This window comes from Nicotiana tabacum, chromosome 15 (assembly GCF_000715075.1).
Source record: "Nicotiana tabacum cultivar K326 chromosome 15, ASM71507v2, whole genome shotgun sequence".
Taxonomy (NCBI): Eukaryota; Viridiplantae; Streptophyta; class Magnoliopsida; order Solanales; family Solanaceae; genus Nicotiana; species Nicotiana tabacum.
In genome coordinates this window covers 13,307,441-13,329,850 of record NC_134094.1, presented here as the reverse complement: position 1 = coordinate 13,329,850, position 22,410 = coordinate 13,307,441, and the positions used below count along the sequence as shown (strand labels likewise).

The 22,410-nt window shown below is 36.6% G+C and overlaps 1 protein-coding gene across 1 annotated transcript; it reads right to left on the bottom strand.

Moving 5' to 3' along the window:
* Positions 1–1,263: 1,263 nt before the first annotated feature.
* LOC107797696 (uncharacterized) lies at positions 1,264–6,631 on the bottom strand. Its single transcript, XM_075231403.1, is given in 8 exon segments — positions 1,264–1,649; positions 1,728–2,097; positions 2,369–3,958; positions 3,961–4,044; positions 4,047–4,325; positions 4,612–4,827; positions 5,966–6,147; positions 6,240–6,631. Coding segments are annotated over 7 exon segments (3,090 nt in total). The 3' UTR covers positions 1,264–1,649; positions 1,728–1,750.
* Between the last annotated feature and the right edge of the window lie 15,779 nt (positions 6,632–22,410).

Below are 22,410 nucleotides of genomic sequence, written 5' to 3'. Positions count from 1 at the left end.
GGTCTAACATTTTTTCTCTAAAATGTTTTTTCAAATGATGGTTATAAAAAGTTGCTCAAGCAATTACGTACTTTCAAATGATTTTGCGATATTTCTAGCTACGCCACCGCTTTCACGTGAAATACTGAGAAAGGAAGAGCAAGGTACATGTAACATAAAGCAGCTACAATGCATGAGAATTCAAAGTCAGTGTCACAATGATGGAATATATGAAGATGAAGTGAAAATTAAATTGGACTGATTTTATCAACAAAAAAAGAAGGGTGATATGGTACCATAAGAGTGTTTTGAATGGTTCAATATATAAATGAGCCAATGTATTGCATATTTATTTATAATGTGAAAGTAAAAATATATGAATATAAGTACCATCAGTTAAGTGCCCACATTATATGAGCGATGTATTTTTTGTCTCTTTATAAAATTTTGGATTATACTGTCTCACAAGCTAGCTTTTGTGTTTATACATTATAGAGAGTCTCATCTCAATCAAATGCTGAGCCAGGATTTTAAGTTTATGAGTTCTTAATTTGCATGAACTCATAGTCTGTATTAGTCTTCACAGTTTTCTTATTGAATATACATTTATCAGTAGCTATAGACGTTGTTTTACTCATGTTGTCCTTCACCTTATATTCTTAGAGGTCGTTTTGGTATGCGAGACAAGGTGGGATAAGATGTGAGATTAAATTTATACCATATTTGATTGACGGCATAAATTTATCCTGTAAATTTATATCGCCAACCAAACATGGTATAAATTTTATCCCAGTCTTAATACAGGATATCCCACCTTATCCCATCAAATTTGGGATTATATTATCCCATCTCCCAGGTGAGATAAATTAATCTAGGGAGTATAATCCCGAGATAATTTAGTCCGCATACCAAACGACCCCTTAAGGCCAAAAGAAGGTAAAACCGTGACTTTAGATAAGTAACTACAAGGAACTAATCTCTTTTCAGAATAAAGGTGATTGGGTAGTAGGCTTCATGAATAACCGGCTGAATTAAATACTTGTTGTGAGTTCGAGTCACCCAAGAGCAAGGTGAAGAGTTCTTGGAGGGAGGGAGCCGAGGGTCTATCGGAAACAGCCTCTCTACCCCAGGGTAGGGGTAAGGTCTGCGTACACACTACCCTCCCCAGACCCCACTTGTGAAATTATACTGGGTGGTTGTTGTTGTTTCAGGGTCTTAAGATTGCAGTGGAACTGAACTTGACTCCACTACACATTAACACGGATTCTATGGAAGTTATTAATATGTCGAAATCAGGACACTTGCCTTATAAACCCATTATTTTTGAATGCAGGTTATTGATGGCTCGACTGGGGAACCCAGTCATCAGCCATAGTTACAGAGAGCAGAACCGGGTGACCGACCTCCTAGCTAAAGAAGGGGTAAAGGTGAAGCTCTTTTGACAAACCAAGAATTTTGGTAGTTCCTCTGATGTTTGCTAATGATGCAGTATGGGGATATCTTAGAAACTACATTTGATAGAAAAACTACGGAATGTAATAATTTTTGGACACAATGCTGGCCACCTGGACAACTCTACAAACATGGCTGTGATGTTTGTAGAGTACTCTACAAAGTTGTAGCTTCCATCCTTCTAACTTCAAATAGTCACACAATCTCCTGCAATGACACTGGAGGAAACAATTACTGATGGTTAAATGCTACTGAACTTTTATAGCCTTTTTTCCCCACAGGAATATGGAAAGTACCTGATGTTACGTCGTTTAGTCGTTCAATAATAGGAAGAAAGCTGCTGTTTGATCTTTTTCAATGCTGCTACAACATCAGTCATGTTCATCCTTTCACCTGGAATATTAGCTGTGCAATTCATGGCTAACTCCATGATAGATGTCAGACATTGTAGCTTTTGACTTAAGTTTTGTTCATCCAATGTTAGTAAGTCAGTATCTATGATTTGATGCAACTCATCAGGAAGCGAATTATGCACGCAGCTTCTCAAATTCAAATCTCCAGTGAACATTTCATCATTAGGTTTCTTCTTGGTAAAAACTTCCAGCAGCATGATATCATAACTATAAACATCAGACGTCTTGGATACAAGGCCTTCCAAACCATACTCTAAAAAATAAAAAAATAAAAAATATGTCAGCAAATAAACTTATAACGCGTTAATCAATTACATTCCATTATTGTATCTCTTTTCGACTATGTTGTGTATTTGAATTTCTGAGCCGATGGTCTATCGGAAACACCTTTCTACCTTCACAAGGTAGGGGTAAGACTGCATACACACTACCTTTCCCAGGCCCAACTTGTGGGATTTCACTAGGTCTGTTGTTGTTGTTGCATTAATCAATTACATTGTTACAAAGTTAAATAAAGAATTCACCTGGAGCAATGTAACCAATTGTTGCAAAGGTTGTAGTGTGAGCAATAGATTCTTCCTTAGTTAAAAGTTTCGCAATGCCAAAGTCACTCAGGTGTCCAACCATGTCGTTGTCAAGTAAGACATTGCTAGGCTTCAAATCACAGTGAATAACCGGTACTGAATAACCATGATGGAGATATTCCAGAGCAGATGCAACATCGACCATGATATTCAATCTTTGCATTATATTTAAACAATAATCTCGAGAATATAGCAACTTGTCTAAACTCTCATTTGGCATGTACTCAAGTATCAATGCTTTAAAATCCAAGTTACAACAGCTGCTAATGATCTTAGTGAGATTTCTGTGACGAAGATTACGCAAGATTTCACATTCTCTATCAAATGTTTGAAATGTACCTTCCATCTGCACATTGAAAACTTTAACAACTACTATCATTCCATCTGCCAATGTCCCTTTATAAACAGAACCAAAACTTCCACTACCTAGCAAGGTATTTCCATCAAAGCCCTGAGTTGCTCTTTGAAGTTCGTAGTAAGAAATTCTTTGTGGTGCTACTTCGGGCAACCACTCATCTTCAGCATTGACTGTTTTACCCCGACGTCTCATCAACATGAAAACTATTGCTGAAGCAAGCGCTATTACAGAGATAACTGACGAGGCAACTACAATCCATATCAGTCTTCTTTTCTTTAAATTAGAAGGACAAGCTGGGACATGCTTTTGACGGTTACCACACAATCCTTCATTCGACATGAAAGACCGGTAAGGGAGATCAACAAACGGTCCTCCATTTGGAATTTACCCGTGTAACCTGTTGAATGAGACATTAAAGGAGCCTAGTTGCTTAAGTGCCTCTAATGACTTTGGGATCACACCAGACATATTGTTATATGAAAGATCCAATGCTTCCAAAGTTACGAGTTTCCCAATAGTGGCAGGAAGAGATCCTTCAATTCTGTTATGAGCCAATGATAATTGAATCAATTTTTGTAGACCTCCCACTGTACTAGGAATGTTGCCTGAGATTTGGTTCCAGAAAAGATCCAAAAGTATTGCATCCTTGAGATTTCCAATTTCTAGTGGTAGAGACCCATTGAAGAAATTAGAAGACAAGTTCAGCTTCAAAGTATCTTTGAGGTTCCATAGACTTGAAGGTATGTTAGAAGTGAAGTTATTGGAATCAAGATAAATCTCCCTTAGAGAAGTCACATCCCCTAAGCAACTCGGAATACTTCCCCACATTTGATTTTGTGAAAGATTTAGCAAACCCAAGTTGGATAGCTCACACAAACCATTTGGGAAAGAACCAATCAATCTGTTTGCACCAAGTGAAAGCCGTTGAAGTTTTTTCAAAGAAGTTATTGCCGTTGGCACAACGCCAGTCAAGTCATTATCTTCCAGGAACAAAGAAGATAAGTTTCTCAATTTTCCAATTTCATTTGGAAGATGGCCCATGAGGTTACAACCTATTGCCTCAAACATTTGAAGAGAAGAAAGATTGCCAATGGATTTCGGAAGCATTGAATTTAGGGGATTGAAAGACAATATCAATCTATACAAGTGTTTTGAATTGGCCAAAGGCGTATAAAGCTCAAGTCACTTTTGAAGGAGTTACCATACAAGTTGAGACTTGCAAGTTGTCTTAAATTTCCTAAAGACTCAGGAATTGAACATTTCCACCGAGTTCGAGAACAGCAAGCTTGGACAAATTTGAGATGGAACAAGGTAAAACACCATTAATGTTGTTTTCAAATAGATAAATTCCTTCAACATTAGGTAACCCTTTGCCTATAGTGGAAGGAAGTTTACCTGAAATGTGGTTATTTGTGAGGGAAATAGCTCTAAGGGTTGAGATATTGGAGATACCAATAGGGATAGATCCACTAAAGTTATTGAGATACAATGTAAGGCCAACCAACTCTTGAAGATTACCAACTTCATCTGGAATTACACCTGTAACAAAATAAATATTAGGATAAGCAGAAGGGGAGCCTAGGAGCAACGGTCAAGTTATCTCCGGGTGACCTATAGGTCATGGGTTCAAGGCGTGAAATCAGTCATTGATGCTTGTATCAGGGTACGGTGCCTACATCACACCCCTTGGGGTGCGGCCCTTCCCCGGACCCTGCGTGAACGCGGGTGCTTTATGCACCGGGCTGTTCCTTTTGCCCTTTTATAAGCAGAAGTATCCAAAAAACTAAAATTCTTAAATGGACGTGGATTAAATATTTTTCCATACCTGTCAAGGTATTATTTGCAAGATCAAGTATGTTAAGCATAGTCAAATTTCCAACTTTTTTTGGTAGAGGTCCTTCAAGCTGGTTGTTCCACATTGATAAAACTTCAAGTGATGAAATGTTGAATATGATTAAAGGGATTGACCCCGTTAATGCGTTTTGTTCCATCCTCAATTCCTTCAAGTTATGAAGATGACCAATCTCATCTGGAATTGTGCCTGCCAAATTGTTAAACAGAAATATCACTTAAACAAAATCATATACTTAATTTAACTTCTATACAATAATACTCATGGAAAATCAAACAAAACCATATATAATGATATTATATTCGCAATTGGCCAACATAAGTGAAAATATTTTAATATCTCTTCAAATAATAAGTATAGTAATTCGTACATATTTTACTAAACATTGTTCTTGAAGTGGAATTTTAAAGCTTGTACTACTTCAGACAAAACTAAATTTAATGATTAAATTTCAATCGTTTGTTGGTTAAATTGAGTTCTTGATACTAATAAATCCTCATTCATTAGATTAACTAACTTAATAAAATTTTCAGATGTCTTAAACTAATTTAATATATCAAATAAAGAGAAAATTTGATACATATAAATATATTAGACCTTGTTGTTTTCTGTTGTCGCATTTCATCTTCTTGTGCCGAGGGTCTATTCGGAAACAACCTCTCTACCCCCAGGGTAGGGGTAAGGTTTGCGTACACACTACCCTCCCCAGACCCCGCTTGTGGGATTATACTGGGTTGTTGTTGTTGTTGTTATAAATATATTAGACTTTTTTATATATCCATAGAGTTAAGCAACATATTGGTTGTCATAATAGACCAATTCGAACTTGACCTCGTGGAATGAGGTGATTAATCCATGAGTTGCTTGTACTAATTTTATTTTCTTGTGCGAGCAGTTCGACCGTTACGATTAATAGTATTTAATTAGATAAACAATTTTAAGTGTCCACTATGAAAGATTATAAAATTGCAAAGTATATTATAATTTTAATTAATATAAATGCAAAATTTATAAAGTTTAACCAAACACCTCAACTTTCTAAAATAAGCATTTATTTGAAAAATTAACACTATTAGCTACAGCCTCCAAGCTAAGAAGCTTGGCCAAACAGGTTATAAACCTCTCTATAATAGCCTCGTTTGTTCCGATATTTTTTTGCTATTATAGTGAAGTGCTATTATAGAGGACAAATATTATACCATAACATAAAAATTGGTTCCGGAAAAAATTTGACTTTTATAGTGAACGACTGTTATATAGGGATAATGTTATAAAGAGGTTTAATTGTATAAGTTAAACTCCCAAGAAAAATGGTAAGAACACTTACCTTCTAACCTGTTTTGTCCAAGATCCAAATATTGCAGCAGCAGTAAGTTACCTACTTCTCTTGGAATTGTTCCAACAATGTTATTTTGAAACAACAATAGGACTTGAAGTTGTGCGCATTCAGATATGCTTCTTGGTAGCTCTCCGCTTAACATATTGGAGCTAAGTCCAAGCCTTTGTAATCTGGGAAGGCGACAACATAAATCAGAAGGGAAATCACCAGTTAAACCAGCATTTCTTAGATCCAAAATTTCTAGTGTACTTGAGATATTGACATGGAAAGCACATTGGATCCGTTGAGTTTATTGTATCCCAAGGAAAACTGTTTCAATCTCTGAAGAGTTGCTATTTCTATAGGAATATTTCCTTCCAGATTGTTGTACTTCAGATTCAAGAATTCAAGATTCTTCATCTTAGAGATAGAAGAAGGAATAAACCCACTGAAACTATTGTTTTCCAGAGAGAGCATTCGAAGGTCTTCTAAATCACCCAATAACTGAGGAGTTTGTCCAGACAAGAAGTTGAAACTAAGATCAATGGCTCTTAATCTTAGCAAACGAGTGAACTCTGGTGGAAGTTCACCTTGGAAATTGTTGTAGCTTAGATCAAGTGAAACAAGAAAAGAAAGGTTGCCAAATTGTGGTGGGATGGTACCAGTCAAGCCCATGTCTGAAATATTCAGCACAGTAACTCGTTGATGGCGTGAGCCACAAGTGATTCCAATCCAGTTACAAATTGAGGTAGAATTAGAAGACCAGTTCGTTGAGAGAATTTGATAAGGGTCTGAAGTGATGTGGGATTTCAAGGCAAGAAAAGAAGATTGATCGGTGCTTATATTCATGGCTAAGCATGACGTTGCTATAATGTGAAGAGATATTAACAAAAATGCTAATAGCAGAAAGGAGGAGGATGTTTTCTCCATTGATGATCTATCCGTATTGAAACTGATTAAATTTATAATTTAGAAGATATTAATGCTAACAGTTCTACATTAATTAGAACATAATGCTAGCAATTATTAACTTAGTTATGTAAGCTTCATGTTAGAAAAAAAAAAAGATTGAAAAAATGTTAAAGATCTGGTAATAAATGCTAACACATGAAAAAGCATCTTCACCACCTCTTCAGCCATGTTAACATCCAATAACTTATAGTAGCTCTTTCGACCATTGACATGTGCTAATACTATTTAATTAGGAACTTCATTGTTTGTACTAGAACTGATTAAAGAAAGAAATTGATAGTTAAGTAACTACAAGGATTTGAACCCATAATTATTGAACCAAATCTGCTACTCATAGAGAAGGAACCTCTGCTAATGAGATAATATAACCTGTAAAGTGATTCTCGATCATGAAATTATCTTTACTTCCTTATAATTGGGAAGATTTCAAAGATTTGGAGTTATAGGGGACTACATTTATATATCAGCTTAAATGGCTTTCTTCCTGCATCAATTGTGAGCCTCTAATCTCCACAAAACGTGATGCCCTATAACCGTGGGACGTCTGTTGCTAGATTGAAACAAATTGACATCGATATCGCCATAAAAAAAAAAAAGGCAGCCCGGTGCACGAAGCATTCGCGTTTACGAAGAGTCCGGGGAAGGGCCGCACGCCCGCACCTCAATAGAGTGATGTAGGCTGTCTACCCTGATGCAAACATCAATGGCTGATTTAACGGTTCGAATCCGTGACCTATAGATCACACGGAGACAACTTTACGGCTTTACCGTTGCTCCAAGGCTACCCTTCACATCGAATCGCCATCAAGTTCATGAAATCATTTGAAAACCTCTTTTTATATTTATACATGTCTTCACGTGCTCTTGCTGGTACATTAGAGTTGGAAGTTAGTTGGGTCATCAAAAAAATTAATTAGATCTTTCAAGAAACCAGCTTTCGTTACGAATTGATCAGCAAATAACAGACTAAAAGGTCCAATCCGGAAATCATTTGTTAGCTATTGATGATAAGCTTGGAGTTTCTGGATATCTCTTGAAGAACAATCTTTTTGGTGAAATTCAAAAGGAATAGAGAGGCTAAAAAAAGTCAATAATTTTTAATATTTAGATAAGTTGCAAGTAGAAACCCCCAATAGAAGGTCATTCACCAAGCTTACTTCTCAGAAGACACCCTCGTAGTAAATTTAATTGAGGATTAAGGATAACATGAATAGTTTACTTCGCATTAATCACGTCAGTTATGATTGTACTAGTTCTCATTTTTGTAATCATGGACAAAGAGTTAAAAAGGAATTTTACTGTATCAACAAGAATCCTTCAACACAGTTTTCTAAGGACCAACAATGAAGTTTTGAAATTTTTACAGCAAATCACAAAATCAGTGCCCGATTACTCCCATAAGTAAAGTACCCAAACATGGTATTCACGATCCATTAGAACAATTACCCGAGTTATTCCTTAGCTTTAAGTTATTATTCATCATCTCTTTCACAAGCCCACTTTTTGGGTTACATCTCATAATACTATGTTCTAATCACATTTGCAATACCCAGATACACTTAATAACATCATTTGAACTCCATAATTGAAGAGGGAGCAGTAGAATTACCTTGTAGTAGAAAACCCCTAGCTTTGGAGAAATTGGGGTTTCTTGAAGAACCTTTGCGATTCCTATGAAATCCATATGATTTTTTATGTTAATACTAGTTATAATTGAGTAAAATATACTCAAATCATAAAAGAGGGAAAAGGGCCAAAAAATGCGCTTGAACTACATGAAATAACTCAAAAATGTTATCCGTTTGTTTTTGGTACCAAAAATATCCCTAGACTATAAATGCCCTTAAACTGTTAGTCTTGCCATTGAATGTGACATGACAGTCCAACTGGGTTAAATTTGCTTACATGACCATCCACCTGAGCAATCCAGCATGGCAAAATTATTTTTTCGGAAAAAATCTTTTTTCGAAATTTTTTATTAAAATACAAAATCAACACTTATTCCAAAAAGTAAAAACTTCCCGGGAAAATTATTTATTTCATAAATTTTTATTAAAATACAAAATCAACACTTATTCCGAAAAAAGTAAAAAAAATTCGGAAAAATGATTTATTTAAGAATTTTTATTAAAATATAAAATCAACACTTATTCCGAAAAAAGTAAAAAAAACCGGAAAAATAAATATTTGGGGGTTATTTTTCGGATTTTTTTTTACTTTTTTCGGAATAAGTGTTGATTTAATATTTTAATAAAAAATTCAGAAATAAATATTTTTCCGGAAATTTTTTACTTTTTTCGGAATAAGTGTTGATTTTGTATTTTAATAAAAATTTTCGAAAAAATATTTTTGCCATGCTGGATTGCTTAGGTGAATGGTCATGTAAGCAAATCTAACCCAGTTGGACTGCCATGTCACCATCAATGACAAGACTAACGGTTTAAGGGCATTTGTAGTCCAAAATATAGACGACGAGGATATTTTTGGTACCAAAAATAAATTTAGGGCATTTTTGAGCTATTTCAAATAGTTCAAGGGCATTTTGACCCTTTTTCGCATAAAAAAAATAGTCACCTTAGCGCTCATTTGGTACGAGGGATAAGGGATAATTTATCCGATATTAAATTTGAGAATGTTAATATAACTAATCTCGTGTTAGTTATCCCGAAACTATAATATTTTTTATTCTTATGGGAGGGTGGGATAACTAATCCCGGGATAATTAATCATGGAATAACTTATTTTTTTTGACTAAACCACCCTTAATGTGTATCGATGACATGGACCTTGTGTCAAGTCTAAAAATCTATATACTATATTAATATCTATCTATACTATATTAAAAGCATGAAGGCCCTTAGCGAAATATCGTTCGCCTTTTTTACCCTTTAAAAATAAGTTTCACACTAAACAAAATCGTAATTAAATAATTTTCCTAACTTTTAGGATTTTAAAATCAACTAAAATTTTCTTTCCTTATTTGAATTACTAGTTTTAGTGTACGTACGTTGCACGTGTGTGTCGCGTCAATTAATAAATATATTTATATGTAAGAAGAACAAATTATTAAAAAATAGAAATTTATATCAAAATAGATTAAATATTTGCTTAAGGAAATAATTTGTAAAAGATTATTAAAATTTTAATTAATTTTGAATTTTACATATTAAGACTTCTGACATGGTTCAAATAATACATATTCGATAAATAAACCTGATTTGAAAATCCTAAATAGGTAAATATTAGGAAAATTAACACATGAAATAATTATAGATTTGAAACAATTTAGTAAAATATAATTTAAACAGCCAAGAAAATATTTTTGTATGGAAAGGAAAATAAAGGATCAAAATTGATCTTGCACGATAAAATTCTCTTTGTACGATATAGGCACAAAAATTTACACGAATATATAATATTTTTTGTCCATTGAAAAGAAACTCACCTTTTACTTTTTATATTCTCTTCTTTTTTCTTAATATATTTTATCCTTATTTAGTTGATCTCGAACTCCTAATATTAGGCAATAGTAAAAAAAATTACTTGATTTTAAAGTCCTAAATATTGGAAAAGTAACTTAAATTACATATTTGTCCAATACGATTTTTTTAAAGGGTAAAAAAGATGAATGACATTGTAGATTTGTGCAACTTCTGTATTAATAAATCTGTAATTGTAATTGTTCACCATCATTCAATTGATGAGATTTCTGTCGTTGACCAATTATTTGTTTGGTAGGAGTTACGTTTTTATTGTTAAAATAAATGTTTCATAACATTAACAAATTCACCATCTTTCTACCTATTTAAAGGCTCTTGATTACTAATAAATATTTCATCCGTCTCAAATTATTTGTCGTATTTCTATTTGATATTCCCTTAAGAAAATATTAGTTAGAAGGAATTTGACTATTTTACCCTTATACATGTTTTTAATATAATCTTTCTTTATTGAACATTTACTTTATTTATGTGCCATCTCCATCTTCAAGAATAATTACTACTAAGGATAAAATGAAAAAAATTTAATTAATTTTGTCTTGAACTGTTAAAATGACAAATAATTTGAATTATCAATTTTTAGAAATTACGATAAATAATTTGAGACGGAGGAAGTAGAAATTAGTTCCCTTATATTAGTCGTATTGTAACGACCCGACTTGTAATTTTGAGAATTAGTGTTCCATTCGGTGGCTTAAGGTCTCGAGCAGCTTTGAAATGTGTATTATGACTTGCGAGGGTGGTTAAGTTTTGATAGGTTACAAGTATCTTGCTTTATGTTTTGATGATCTAACAAACTTACTGTCAAGAATCAGATAAGGAACCAGTTACATATTCTCAAGACCTTAAGATCGAAAGGTTCCAGCTTGGAATATGCTTCGACTCTTCAGAGTTAGAGGAACAACAGAGGGAACAGATAACTATCGTTTCCCGAGGAAACAATACAAGTCAACTGCCCCAGCTGTAAAGTTGCTGCCTGCACACGCTACAGTGCAGAAATAGTGCAACAGTCAACTTTATGGGGAGTGTATTTTATCTACCTTGCTTACATCATCCTAGTGATGTCAGAAGGGAAGGGAACATTGATAAGTCATTAGAAGTACTTCAAGGAATTGCTAAAAAGGTTTGACATGGAAGCATCAAAAGTCATCGACACCCCTATTGCCATAACTACCCATCTAGACATGGATGAACCTGGTTCCCCTGTAAACCAGACCATGTATAGAGGGATCATAGGGTCACTCTTGTATCTCACTGCAAGCAGACCAGATATTGTGTTCAGCGTGGGCCTTTGTGCAAGGTTTCAATCTAATCCAAAGGAATCTCATCTGAAGGTTGCCAAGAGAATATTGAGATATCTCAAAGGAACGCAGGACCTGGTTCTCTACTATCCCTCAGGTGACAACCTTGATCTTATTGAGTATGCTGACGCTGATTATGCAGGATATCTGATGGACAAGAAAAGCACGTCTGGAATGGCACATTTCCTAGGTTCTTGCCTAATCTCATGGGGTACGCGAAAACAGAACTCAGTGGCACTCTCAACTGCAGAAGCAGAATATGTAGCAGCTGCCTCTTGCTGTGCTCAACTACTGTGGATCAAGCAGCAGTTGGAAGACTTTGGAGTGCTCTCAGATTGTGTGCCTCTCATATATGATAACACAAGTGCACTCAATATGGCAAAAAATCCAGTTCAATATAAGAGGACCAAGCACATTGATGTACGTCATCATTTTCTCAGAGACAATGTTGAAAAAGGACTTATATGCATGAAGTTCTGCAGCACTGAAGATCAAATTGCAGATATTTTCACCAAAACCCTAAGCAGAGAACACTTTGAGAAAAATCGCCTGGCACTGGGGTTGATAAAACCCAATGGAGAACCTGGTCCCTCAATGATTGGCTATGAAATAAATGTTCAGGTAAATTTAGCTAAAAAGTATTTTCTGGCAAAGTCTAACTCACCTCTATACCGTTACAGGTAGACACGCATGATGATTACAGAGCAAATAGGCAGTTGATGCAGTACGCACTGGTAAAAAGGGCAAAGCTTACAGATGCAAGATTAGTTAGGGAACCTGGTTCTCCTGACAACAGGTTAGTAGTTTCTCTGTTCTCTCATGCACAATTTTGAACAGTTAAAATAAATGCCACATCATCAGTATGTCAATTACTTTTTCCTTGTGTCCTTTGAACCCAAACGTCTCACCCATTAAGAACCGACCCAACTCCCAAAACTGCTGCCCTTTCTTAACCGGTCCCTCATCCATCATAAATTCATCTATCACTGTCATAACTCTTCCCATCAAATTTCAAAACCTCATTCTTCTGCCTCTCTTTAAACTGTCAAATCCCTTCTCTTCTTATCACAATGGCTGAAAATCAAACAACCTCGAGTGTTCCAAGTGACATCCCCATTGAGTCCTCACCTATTGAAACACCGATATTAGACTCCTCACCCCACACCACTGCTAACCAAAACCCTAGGACATAGTCACCCCCACATTCCATCTCATCTCCTACCCACTCGAGTTCTGGTTCTTATAGGAGTCGCAAAATCTCGACTCCCAAAAGATTTGTAGCCCAAAGCCCTTCTCCTACTTCGCCGAAAAAAGGGGATGAACAGAGTAGTGCTGACAAAGAAGAAAATCAGGAAATTTCAAGCTCGCCTATGAAAAAAGGGTCAAAGGTAGATCCAACTGATAGTTCCGAGAAGTTTGACTCAACAAACACTGCTCCTGATCTTATGTCCACAGGTAACACTCCTTTCTCTACTGAGTTTTCCATGGATGTACAAGAAAAAGAGGCAATAGAGAACATGTTGTCCATAGCTCATGAAGGGGTTGTTATAGAAGGAGGTGATGATGGTTTTTGGACTCAGGGGGAAGAGTCGAAGACTGTGAAAGAGGGTAGAGAGCTTGTGCCTGTTGAACAATCGGCACAGGACAATACTACTGGGGTACCAAATGAGGGACCTGATTTCTTCCAGGAGGATCTAACTCAGGGGTCCTCTCCAGAGCCCCAGGTCAGTGTTGACCCTACTCCCTCTCCTCATTTTGATGCTGATCCCTTGTGTGTGGTGATGCCTGAGGAAAGATCTGTGTCCAAAGAAGAAAAAGGTGATAGTGAAGAGGATTCTGATGATATGCCAATTGCTAGCTTGACTAGGCGTAGACCAATGGTTGCTCAAGAGTCTACTCCTAAGTGACCTACTACAAGGTTGCAAAGGAAGAAGGCTCTTGAGTCTGTGCTTAAGAACAGCCAAGCTAAGTCAAGGAGAGGAAAATTAGTGAAAGATGGGAAAGTTGTGAACGAGAAGATAGTGCCAGTTATGAATATGGATGATGAAGTAGAAGAGGAACCTGGTTCCTTGACTAGAAAACGCTCACAGAAGCATGGTCTCCCCAAGCCTAAAAGGGGGTCTTCTGTGTCTGCTGAAAGTCTGAACAAGTCTGATGATGTTGTTACTAGCGAAAATGTGGTGAGAGAATCTGGTGATAAGTTGGTAGAAGAGTCTGATGCCAGGGTGATGGAAGAATTGGGTGAAAAGTCTGTGAAGTCTGATGAAAAAAGAAAGAATGTTTGCAAGTCTGCTAAGAGAAAAGCTGATACGGATGAAGAACCTGGTTCCTCAAAGAAGGCCAGAGTGGGTGATCCAAGGAGTGCTGGGAAAGAGAGGTTAGGAAGTCAAATGGTGCTATGGGGCTGCACATTTGCCTATGATATCTTGGATGAGGCTGGTATGAGACAACTGGTTGAGATCTGTGAGTTCCAACCGTGGACACATTTGTTCATAAATGATGCTCCAATGGTGTATGAAGAGGAAGTTCAAAGTTTCTATGCTGACCTTTTTAAAGTTGAAGATGATCACATCTGTGTGTTGGTGAATGGAGTTGATATGGTGATGGACTCTGCCTTGTTGGGGTCCATTCTTGGTGTGCCTGCTGAAGGGCTGTCTAGTGTTCATGGATCCTGTTCTCAAAATTTCAGAAATGCCATATTAAAGGATAGAGCAGTTCAGCAGGGGGAACGGGTTCAGAAGAAGGCCCTCCTTCCTGTATACCAACTGCTGTTTGAGATGGTGAACAAGGTCCTGCTGCCTCGAGCTGAGAGAAGATCTATCACCTCTCGTGCAGACCTGTTCCTCATGGAAGCACTGGACAACTTCACTACCATTAATCTGGCTAAAATTATGGTAGAGCACATGAACAAAGTAGCAGACTTTAAAGATGGTAATCATGGGCTGCCGTATGGGTTCCTTCTCACCAAGGTCTTTAAACATTTCAAGGTTCCTATGGGATAAGCTAAAGTGGGCACAAAGAAGTAATCTTTCTCCAAAGCTACTCTTGAAGAATGTGAGTGTATCAAGAAAATTGGAGGGGTTGGAAGCACTTCTACCATATCTCAGCTGATAAATGCTCAGAACAGTGCTACCTCGGAGAAAAGGAAATTGAAAGCAAGAAATGCTATCCGTGAGACTCAGTTAAGTCATCTGCAGGAGGCACTTGGTTCCAGTTGTTCTCAAGGAGAAGAGGTTGCTCGTCTAACAAAAAAGAATGCTGAGCTCAGGAAATAAGTGGAGGACCTGAAAGAGAGACTGCTCAACGAGCAAATGTCAGCAAATGCTCAAATGGATTTAGTCCTCCAAGCCCTCTCAAAGCCATCTCCTTCCAGTGCTCCCTAAATAGTGTCCCCTAAACAGTGTCCAGTCTTTAGTGATCAGTCTATTCCCTCAGTGTCAGTTTTTATGATGATGTTTGTGGTGGTTCTTTTTGTTTGTTCAAAACTGTGGGTGGTGGTAGTAACATTGACCCTGCTCCTGTTGAAAAATCAAAATTAATGCTAATGCCAACTTTTCCTTTTTGCTAACTATGCCTTGTCTTTATGCTCTGTTTTTAGTCATGTTGTGTGCACACAAGTGGCATGAGTTAACTCAAGCTAGACTTCTTTTTTCTATATACTTGTTGCTCTTATTTTTATGATGCCAAAAGGGGGAAGATGAATGTGCATAATTGATTAATGAGCACTGATTAAGGGGGAATACAGACTCAGGGGGAAACTTAAGGCTTTTCTGGTTCACTGTCTGGTTCTGTGCGTTTTTTTTCTGGGATGTTTAAATTATAAGTTTATCATCATCAAAAAGGGGGAAATTGATAGGTTGCAAGTACCTTGCTTTATGTTTTGATGATCTAACAAACTTATTGTCAAGAACCAGATAAGGAACCAGTTACATATCCTCAAGACCTTAAGATCGAAAGGTTCCAGCTTGGAATATGCTTAGACTCTTCAGAGTTAGAGGAACAACAGAGGAAACAGATAACTATTGTTTCCCGAGGAAACAGTACAAGTCAACTGCCCCAGCTGTAAAGTTGCTGCCTGCACACGCTACAGTGCAGAAATAGTGCAACAGTCAACTTTATGGGGAGTGTCTTTTACCTACCTTGCTTACATCATCCTAGTGATGTCATAAATGCATTATTAACATCAAGAAAGATAAAAACAAATCACTTGTTCACTTAGAGAATTCATTCAAGCACTCTTATGGTCATTAATCATCAAGAAATCAATTCTCAAGTGCATCAAGAACAAAGAACAACACTACTATGGACCAGTTCCCCACAACAAGTCATTGTATGTACTTAGTTGAGTTGTAACTTTGTAATAGTTCTTAAACTGTATTTCCTACTTAGCTTGTTTAGAAGTATTCTGTAGGAAACTCTTTGTAAACCTTAAACCTTTGTATTTGAGTCTTGGCTAGAGTTAGTCGAGTTGTAAAGTCTTTGTAATAGAGTTATTACAAAGTAGCTTGTAATAGAGTATTACAAGTTAGTGAGGGATTAAGAGGTTAATTCCTATGTTGCATAGGTTGTAATCTAAAAGTTGCTCAATAGTGAAGTTAAAATCCTACAAGGGTAGGTCGTGGTTTTTAATCCCGTTGAGCTGGGAATTTTCCACGTAAAACTCCTCTTGTCATTTACCTACTGTTGTGTGCGTGTGTTCCAGTGGAACCAATAGAGAACCTAGTTCTCTATAGAGTTTGGTGGACCCTTATATTCTATCAAGTTTGGTTTTTGGATGATTCGGGATTTAATTGAAAGAACAATTCTTGTTTTGGAAGCTTAAGTTGAAATAATTGACCGGATGGTGAATTATGTATAAACGACCCCCAGAATGGAATTCTGATGGTTCCAATAGTTCCGTATGGTGATTTCGGACTTAGGAGTGTGTCCAGATATTTATTTTGAGGCCCGTAGCTAGATTAGACGTGAAATGGCGAAAATAGAAAATTTAAGTTTGAAAGTTTGACCGGGAGTTGACTTTTTGATATCGGGATCAAAATGTGATTCTAGAAATTAGAACAACTCTGTTTTGTCATTTATGACTTTGTGCAAAATTTGAGGTCAATCAGACGTGATTTGATAGGTTGTGACGTCGTTTGTAGAAGTTGTAAATTCCAAAGTCCATTAGGATTGAATCAGTAGGGAATTCGTGTTTTTGATGTTGTTTGAGGTGATTTGAGGGTTCGCCCAAGTTCGTATGGTATTTTAGGACTTGATGGTATCTTTGGTTGAGGTCCCGGGGGCCTCGGGTGAGTTTCGGGGTGAGTTTTGAGCGAGTCCGGGCATTTCGGCACTCTAATGTTGCTCTGGAACGTTGGAAGTGCGGACCACATAATTTCATGTGCTGAGGCACATTTTTGAGTGTTGTAGCATATGCAAAAGTGCTGCAGCAGATGCAAAATGTGTGAACCGCAGAGGAAAAATGCGGACCGCACAATTTTGTCTGCGGCCACACTTCACAGTATTCTGCAGGTTCGCTGGTCCGCTTTCGGATGCTTATATCTTTTGATCCACAAGGAATTTGGAGATGATTTAAAAACAAAAGTTGTAGCCTTTCGTGTTTAGTTTCTTAAAAGGTAAAGAAAGCATCATTTGGACATCTGTAGAGAAAGTTATGGCCAATGTACTGAAACATAGTAGTGGAGAGGCTGTGAAGTGCGGTCGCACAATTTTTTTGTGCGACCGCAGAACTTGGAAATGTGCGACCGCACTTGGAAATGTGCAAACCGCACATTGGGAGGTTAGAGGGTGTACTATATAACCGAGGCCTAGGGTATTATTTTATTTTTGGGACTTAGAGAGCTCAGTTTGTGATGAGTTTTCATGGATTTTTCAAGAAATTCATCGGGGTAAGTGATTCTAACTCAGATTTGGTTAACATACATGAATATATCATTGTTTTCATCATTTAATTAGTATTTTAAGATGGAAATTTGGGAAAAATTGTAGAGATTTCATAAAACAAATTTTTGGGATTTGAATACCGATCCAGAGTCGGATTTGAGTGAAATTAGTATGGTTAAACTCGTAATTGAATGGGTTATCGGATTTTGTGAGTTTCGTTAGATTCTGAGACGTGGGCCCCATGGACGATTTTTGAGTTAAATTTCAGATTTTGTTGAAAAATTGGTATTTTCATATATAATTAATTCTTGTAATTTTTATTGACTAAAATGAATTATTTGTGACTAGATTCGAGGCATTCGGAGGCCGATTTGCGAGACAAAGGCATAGCAGAGTAAAGAATTTCACGGTTTGAGGTAAGTAACTCTTCTAATCTTGGAGCTGAGGGTATGAATCCTGAATATATGTATTATGTGAATTGTTGGGAGGTGACACACATGCTAGGTGACGGGCGTGTAAGCGTGCACCATAGAAATTGTGACATAATTGTTTCCGTGAAATTTTGTAGTCAAATAATCTTGGCATTTTCTATGCAGTTTTATGTGTTAAAGAAATTGAGCTGAGAATCATATTAAAAAATTATGTTGAGACTATGTGCTTGTATTATTGGGACCCACAGAGGTCATATTGCTGTGAATTATTTGTTTAAATTGAAAATTTATATTCAGTCATATTCATTTCATTACATATCATATCTCAGTCTCTGTTGCTATTTATTGATTCATCATATCATCATTTTGGGCTAGTTTCATGACATTCTGAACCCGAGAGACTGGAGAGATTGAGTGAGGCCGAGGTCCTGATTGTGAGGATAATTATGGGATCGGGCTGCACGCCGTAGCAGGCCATATTGTCTTTATATACTTTATTATTATGTGGATCGGGGTTGCCCGCATGCAGCAGGCCTTATAGGCTTTATTATAACGACCCGACTTGTTATTTTAAGAATTAACGTCCCGTTCGGTGGCTTAAGGTCCCGAACAGCTTTGCAATATGTATTATGACCCGCGGGTGTGGTCAAGTTTGATTTACTGAAGATTCGGAATTAAATTATAAGAGCAATTCTTATTTAGAAGCTTAAATGGAAAGAGTTGATCGGAGAATTGACTTTTGAGCAAATGACCCCGGAATAGAATTTCTAGGATGGCAATAGCTTCGTATGATGATTTCGGACTTAGGCGTATGTTCAGATTTGGATTTGGAAGTCCATAGGACAATTCGACACATTTTGGTGAAAATTGGAAAATAGAAGATTTTGGAAAACAATCCGACCGAAGGGTGAATTTTTTATAACGAGGTCGGATTTCGATTCCTCAAATGGGAATATCTCCATTACATCAATTATGACTTGTATGCAGAATTTGAAGTCGTTCCGGATTGATTTGATACATTTCGGCGCAAAACATACAAGTTGGGAGATTTGAAAACTCATAATTCGATTCGAGGAGCGATTCATAATTTTGACATTGTTTGACGAGATTTGAAGTTTTCACTAAGTTCATATTATATTTTGGGACGTGTTGGTATATTTGGTTGAGGTCCCGAGGGGCTTGGGTGTATATTTTGGGTCATTGGTTGAGAGATTAGTAAAGTTAAGAAATTTGGGAGTTTGACCATGGTCAATATCGGGTCAAGACGACCTCTTTTCAGTGTTTTGAATACGCGAGCAGGTCCATAGCATATTTTATGATTGAAATTCATATATAGTTTGTGTCCGAGAGGTTCCGGATGAGTTTCGGGGTGAGTTTTGAGCGAGTCCGGGCATTTCGGCACTCTAATATTGTTCTGGCACTTTGGGGGTGCGGGCCGCACATTTTTGGGTGCTGAGGTGAAGGAGGGGCGCGGACCGCACATAAGAGTGCAGACCGCAGCAGAAAAATGCGGACCTTAGAGGAGGGGCGCGGACCGCACAATTCTGTCCGCGGCCACACTCTAGGGAGTTCTGTACATTCGTCGGTCCGACTTCGGAAGCTAATATCTTTTGATCTACAAAGAACTTTGAGATGATTCAAAAACAAAAGTTGTAGCCCTTTGTGTCTAGTTTCAATAAAAGTAAAGAAATAGTAATTCGAACATCTGTAAAGAAAGTTATGGCTAATTTACTGAAGCCTGATAGAGGAGAAGGCTGGCACCATTTTTGTGCGGACCGCAAATTGGAAGTTCAGAGGATATACTATATATCCGAGGTTTAGGTTATTATTTTATTTTTGGACTTTGGGAGCTCGGTTTGAGACGATTTTACGTGGGTTTTTCAAGAAATTCATCAGGGTAAGTGATTCTAACTCGGATTGGGTTAATATACATGAATATATCACTGATTTCATCATTTAATTAGTACTTTGAGATGGAATTTTGGGAAAAATTGTAGAAACTTCATAAACCACAAATTTAAGATTTAGAGGTCGAATTGTTATTGGAATTCGATAAAATTGATATAGTTGAACTCGTATCGGAATGGGTGTTTTGATTTCGTGGAAATTTTATCGGGTTCCGAGAAGCGGGCCCGTGTTGACTTTTTGGAATAAATTTTTAAGTCGACGTTTTATTATCCGGAATTATTTTCGATGAATTTTAATGAAGTTATACAACTGATTTGAATAGATTTGAGCGGTCCGGAAGCCAATTCAAGTAAGAAGGCCATTTTGAAATATCGGCATAACTTCGAAAAGGTAAGTGTCTTGCTTAACCTCGAGTGGGGGAAGGAATTTTCCCTTAAGCATTGAGTCTTATGTGCAATTTGTGTAATTGAAAACCATATACGCGAGGTGACGAGTACGTACTTAGTTTATATGTGCAAATTTAATTGAGTTAAGGTCTTGAGCATATTGTGTAGTAAATTGGATAATTGTTGGAATATATTTAATCATCTATTTGTCGTGCCTAAATCCTTGTTGTTGAATCTGTTGTTATATGACAATTTGATGTGATTGTTACTTGATTATTTATGAAATTCCGTGAATTTGCTGGTTTGATAATTATTGGAATTTAATTTCATTTTGAATTTTTGCCTCTGCAAATAATTAATTAAATGAGTTTAAGAAGAAGTGTTTATATAATTATTAAAAATTTGGATTTAATGAAGACTTTGCTTTATGTTGAGTAATTTCTATCTCTATTGATTGTTTTTGGGTGTTGTATACATTGTGTGGAGCCTTCGGCTATTTGTTGTGAAATTAATTGACTTGGTTGTATCTTTGGAATTTTGGTTGTAGCCATTGGCAAATTGTGATATGAATTGATTTTGCTATGTTGTCGTGATAATTTTTCGTGTAAATTATTGTGTTGTGTTAATTATTATTTTAAAGATATAAGGGTGGCATTTCGCCGTTGATATTATGTGGGTATAAGGGTGACATTTCACTGTGGTTGTGTTTGTTGGAATATTGTCTGGGCGGAGCGATAAGGGTGGCTATAGGAGCAATAAGGATGGCAATAGCAGCGATAAGGGTGGCTATTGATATTGTCTGGGCGGAGTGATAAGGGTGGCTATAGGAGTGATAAGGGCGGCAATAGGAGCGATAAAGGGTGGCTATTGTGAGGGACGAGATATGATGATGTGGAGTTGTGGTGTTGGTGATTTTTATGTGATGTTGTGATTTTTTTGTGTTTACTTTTATACCTTGTGTAATTTATCTTGTTGATGGTAAATTGATAACAATCTGATTTATGTTGAAATTGAGAGCCTGTGGCTAGTGCCAGGCAGTTTATAAAATAAAATATGTGCACGAGGTGTCGTGAATTGTGATATGAAATGGGGATATTGGCACGTGAATTGTCCGTGCAGTTGTGATATGAAATATGGGCACGAGGTGCTGTGATTAATGATAATAATATTGGCACAAGAACTGTCCGTGCAACTGTGATATGAAAAGTTGGCACGAGGTGCCGGAAAAATTTGATGATTTAATTGAGGGCACAAAGTGCCATGGAAATATATGAAAATGGGTTGTGACCCGTATTTTTAAGATTATGACCTGAGGTGTCACATGGTAACTTCTTAATTGAAAAGATTATATATTCAAAATATTTATTTGGAAGGATTTTTACTTAGAAAGTATTATATGAAAGAATTATATTTGAAAAGATTTATTGAAAGAATTATTATTTGAAAAATAATTATTTGATAAATTATATTTGAAAGAGAGTTATTTGGAAGAATTATATGGCAGAAAGACTTTTATTTGAAGGACTTGATTTAATTGGGTGTAATTGTATTTATTATTTGTTGAGTGATATTAATGGTATTCTTGTTGTATGGTGTGCATATCACTGGTTATTTCATGTTGCTCTTATTGTTATTTGTTTCCTATTATATTGTATATTATATTGCACATGTTATTAGACTAGTGAGTGTCTTGACTATACCTCGTCTCTACTCCATTGAGGTTAGTCTTGATACTTACTGGGTACCGACCGTGGTGTACTTATACTATACTTCTGCATATTTTTGTGCAGAGCCAGGTATTGAAGATAACGGACTTGAGCAGAGTTAAAGCGGGACCGTAAGGATTCAAGATAGAGCTGCTTGGTCGTCGCAGTCCCTTAGAGTCTTTTCATTTCATTGTACTGTTAACTTGTAATCAAACAATATTGTATATTCGGTCCTCGTGAATATTCTATGTATTCAGTTAGAGTTCGTGACTCAGTACTACCAGTCTTGGGAGGTTGTATATTCACATTTATCCCGCTATTAGTTTTGGTTACTTATTTAATTAAAAAAAAATGGCTTCAAAATGTA